We start from the raw sequence: 4,597 nt of genomic DNA, 5'->3' as shown, positions 1-4,597 counted from the left end.
GAGAGGAGAGGAGATGGGAGTGGGCAGACTGAGGGGGTAAGGGAGGGGTCTGCCTGAGACTTGGAGTCAGTGTGAGTGCGCTCAGGGAGCGGGGTGCTTTAGGACCCGCCCGGTGTTGCCGGAGCCGGGGCTGGAGCCGTCTCTCAGCCTGGCGCTGGGGGCTCTCACTGGGACATAGCCTGCCCTGTTCCAAGCCTCAGGCAGCATGAGGAGGCTCCGGGTGAATGCTGCCGCGCTGCTAACACTCGCCTGGATCCTGGGCATGTTCTACTTCTGGTGGCAGGACAGCAGGGCCAAGGGCCAGGGCCAGCGGCAGGGTAGCGAGCCCCGGAGTCCCGGTGCTCTGAGGCACGGCGTTGGCAGCAGCAGGCTGCAGGAGGTGAGTACAGCCCAGCTCGGGCAGGGGAAGAATCAAACATTGGCGTCTCCTATCATAGCACGCATTCTCATCTCTCTCTCTCAACACTATCATCCGGTTATGGTTTATCGATCTGCTCTACATTTCCCTCCATTATCCCCTCCGCTACCACCCCCCCCCATCGTCTAGCCATTCCCCATCTCCATCTGTCTATAATCGCCCAATCTACTCTGTATCTCTGTCGCTGTTTTTCTGTGTCTAAACCTCTCTTTGTACCTCGCCACTCTCTATCTCTGTATCTCTATTTCTGGCTGTATTTCTCTATCTCTGTGACTAAATCTTTCTATTTCGCTGTGTCTTTCTCTCTATTATACTCTCTCTATCTATCTCACTCTGTATCTATCTTCCTGTCTCTCCATCTTGAATTCTAAGGTTTGATTTGAAGGCATTTGTCATGAATTAAAACCAGCCTGATAAAACAATGTGGGGTGGAAAGAGAGAGAGAATTAGGGAGATGAGAGAGCAAGTGGGGACAGAAACGTGAGGGGATGTGTGTGTGTGAGAAAGAGAGACAGCAATGAGAGAAAGATGTGAGATGAATTCATCTCGATGATGTCAAGAATCAAGAGGGAGAATAATCGGGGAGAGTGGGGGGGGGGAAGAAAGAGGGGGGGGCGAGAGAGGGAAGAAAGGGGAGGGGGAGAGAGAGGGAATGAAGAGGGAGAGTGGGAGGAGGAAGAGTAAGGGGGTGTGAGTGAAGGGGGGGGGACAAAAGGGTGTGAGAGAAAGAGAAGGGGAGAGACTGTGGGTGAGAGGGGAGAGTAGGGGTTGGGAGAGTAGGGATAGTGAGGGGGTGGGGTGCAGGGAGGGAGGAGTCTGTTTGCAGTCAGGATGGGTTCCTGTTACTCGTCGCTGAGATAGTGCTGCTAAGCATCAGGCTTGCAAATAAAATCAAACCCATATCTTTACACTTAGAAATCTACGAATTTGGTAAAGTAAATAGTGTCCACATGTTTCACTGGATTTTTTTTTTGAAAGTAAATGAAACATTTTATTAAAAATGCTGTCTTTAATATAGCATGAGATAAACGTGTGATATTTACTGTGATCTATATTTATAAAGCTGTCTTTTTTGTGCTGAATTCAGTTCACAAGATGTGGTTGCTTGTTCTCGCAGTCATCATAGAGTACCTCTTGTATTCTGTGGTTGTTTAAAGATATGAGTGTGATCTTGGAGTCAGCTCATCCAGAAGTGGGCAATTTCCACTGGTGCTTTAGTTAGCTTGTCCTTGATGTACTCAATAGTTTGCCTCATGAGAAGTCAATTTTTTGTAAAAAGAAGCATAAGGGGAAAGAAATTGCATTAATTTTGTGCATTGCCAGTGACCGTAAGTGTTTGACTGATGTCTCCCAGCTTCAGCACTAATTTACATTTTGCTAGCGCCTTTGGTGGTAAAACATTCCATAGTGCTTCCCTGGAACAGAAAATGAACGTTGAGTCATTGGGCCAGTTGTGGCTCAGTTTTAAGAAGCAACTTGCCAGAGGAGGTGCATAGTGAGGTGGGGTGTGGGGTATGGGGTATGGGGTTCAGGGATAAAATTCCAGAGCTTGGGACCTTGATATCTGAATGGTCACTCAATGGTGTGTTGGAAGAACCAGGGATATGTGCAAGAGTCTAGAGCTGATGAAAGCAGAGATCCTAAAGCTTTGTGTGCATTTGATTATCCAAACGAAAGAAAAGATTGGGATGAAACAAAAGCTGACAAATACAAGGAATCCAACCAAGTTTTTTTTTGTTGCTTTATTTGTGTGCATATGTGTTGGGAGGAGTGGAATATTTAAAGTGTCACCAAATGTTACAGTGAGTGATATTTTCATTAGGCTCAACTTGGTCATCGCAGGAACGCATTGTATCATACCATTATCTGTAAGAATGTAAAGCTGGGCTGTAATGACGGAGAGAACTGTAAACCCTCATGTTAATAAAGACACCAATATATTATGAAACGTGATCTCTGTAGAACGCAGCGAGAACAAGTTCTTTGACCTGACTGCAATTTCCGTCAGGATCATTTTGTAAATAATCTTATGCAAATGTAATCGCTCTATCAATCTGGCTTCACTCGCAAGGATTTGGCATATGTAGCTGTGGTTGAATTAAATAACCCACTGTCTTCGTGGAGAGTGAGAGAGAAAAGTGTTTGGCAAGCTATTTCTCATTTGTTTGAAAGCCATGATTTTGGGAATTGTGTGGTTTCAGTTGTTGGCCCAATTACTCTGATTAAAGACATCTGTGGCTTTTCATTGTTGCAGTAAAGCAATGTTTGAGGTATTGCCCTTTTGATCAAATCAAGCCATAATTTGCCATGAAAGTAATGGCAGTAAAATTAATACCACTGCCTGTTATTTCTGCTCAGATGGCACAGTCATTTCTGGTGTGGGGATCAGACACACAGTTAAACGCATTATATAGAAGTTGCAGACCATATTGTATTCCTCTGATGTTAATGTCACCAGAAATGGCAACTTTCTGTCTGGCTAGTCATTAGGATACAAGAATAATGTGAGGTTGCTACATAAAACTCACCTCAAATAATTAGGCCAGTAATTAGAGTCGTAGAGTCGAACAGCATGGAAACAGACACTTTGGACCAACCAGTCCATGTCAGCCGTAATCCCAAACTAGTCCCACCTGCCTGCTCGTGGCCCTTATCCCTCCAAACATTTCTTATTCTTTTAAACGTTGTAACTGTACCTGCATCGACTGACTTCCTCTGGAAGTTCAGTCCACACATGAACCACTCTCTGAGTAAAAAAAAATTACCCTGATGTCTTTTTAAAATATTTCTCCTGACCTTAAAAATATGCCCTGTGGTCTTAACTCACCATCCCCCAAACAGGGCTATCCAGGACATTGGTGAGGCCACTTTTAGAGTACTGTGTGCAATTCTGGTCTCCCTGCTATAGGAAGGATATTGTTAAACTTGAAAGTGTTCAGAAAAGATTTACAAGGATGTTGCCAGGACTGGAGAGTTTGAGCTATAGGAAGAGGCTGAACAGACTGGTGATGTTTCCCTGGAGCATTGGAGGCTGAGGGATGACCTTGTAGACGTTTATAAAATCATGAGGAGCATGGACATGGCGAATAGCCAAAGTCTTTTTCCTAGGGCAGGGAAATCCAAAACTAGAGTGCATAAGTTTGAGATGAGAGGGGAAAAATTTAAAAAGGAGCTGAGGGACAACATTTTCACACAGGGTGGTGCATGTATGATGAACTACCAGAGTAAATGGTGGAGGTGGGTATAATTACAACATTCAAAAGGTATTTGGATGGGAACATGTATAGGAAAGTTTTAGAGGGATATGGGCCAAATGCTGGCAGATGGGACTAGATTAATTTAGGATATCTGTTTGGCATGGACAAGTTGGACCAAAGAGTTTGTTTCAGATGATTCTATATAGTGAGAACAGTTAGCTGTCAATCTTCAGTCTCAGACCAGACAGGTAAATTCTGATTGGTTGGGATGTTGCCATGGGAATGTAACAGAATTTAGCAGTTTCCCTGAACCCTTTTCCTTCATGGAAGAGGAGCAATATGTGTATGATTCTGTTTGCCTACATAAAGCAGGAATGGCTTACAGCACATACAATTAATTAATATGTCTTCTATCTTGCAATAACTTGGATTATTGCGTACAGTTCTGGTCACCGCATTATAGGAAGGATGTGGAAACATTGGAAAGGGTGCAGAGGAGATTTACCAGGATGTTGCCTGGTATGGAGGCAAGGTCTTATGAGGAAAGGCTGAGGGTCTTGAGGCTGTTTTCGCTAGAGAGAAGAAGGTTAAGAGGTGACTTAATAGAGACATACAAAATGATCAGAGGATTAGATAGGGTGGACAGTGGGAGCCTTTTTCCTCGGATGGTGATGGCTAGCACGAGGGGACATAGCTTTAAATTGAGGGGTGATAGATATAGGACAGATGTCAGAGGTAGGTTCTTTACTCAGAGAGTAGTAAGGGTGTGGAATGCCCTGCCTGAAAAAGTAGTAGACTCGCCAACTTTAAGGGCATTTAAATGGTCATTGGAGAAACATATGGATGATAATGGAATAGTTTAGGTTAGATGGGCTTCAGATTGGTTTCACAGGTCGGCGCAACATCGAGGGCCGAAGGGCCTGTACTGCGCTGTAATGTTCTATGTTCTATGTTCTATGTTCTATGTTCTATGTTCTATGTT

General features: G+C 44.3%; 1 protein-coding gene across 2 annotated transcripts in view; it reads left to right on the top strand.

Annotated features, from left to right (window-relative positions):
• The first annotated feature begins 108 nt into the window (after positions 1-108).
• LOC109925652 (polypeptide N-acetylgalactosaminyltransferase 16-like) overlaps positions 109-4,597 on the top strand; it is an 84,484-nt gene continuing 79,995 nt past the window's right edge. For both annotated transcript variants that reach the window (XM_048599778.1, XM_048599779.1), the window contains exon 1: positions 109-379. In XM_048599778.1, the coding sequence (XP_048455735.1) occupies positions 206-379 (174 nt within the window). In that variant the 5' untranslated portion in view covers positions 109-205. The remainder of the gene's footprint in view (positions 380-4,597) is intronic.

This window comes from Rhincodon typus, chromosome 8 (assembly GCF_021869965.1).
Source record: "Rhincodon typus isolate 14 chromosome 8, sRhiTyp1.1, whole genome shotgun sequence".
NCBI classification, from domain to species: Eukaryota; Metazoa; Chordata; class Chondrichthyes; order Orectolobiformes; family Rhincodontidae; genus Rhincodon; species Rhincodon typus.
The sequence above is the reverse complement of the archived record's forward strand: the minus strand, read 5'-3'. Positions and strand labels throughout refer to the sequence as shown.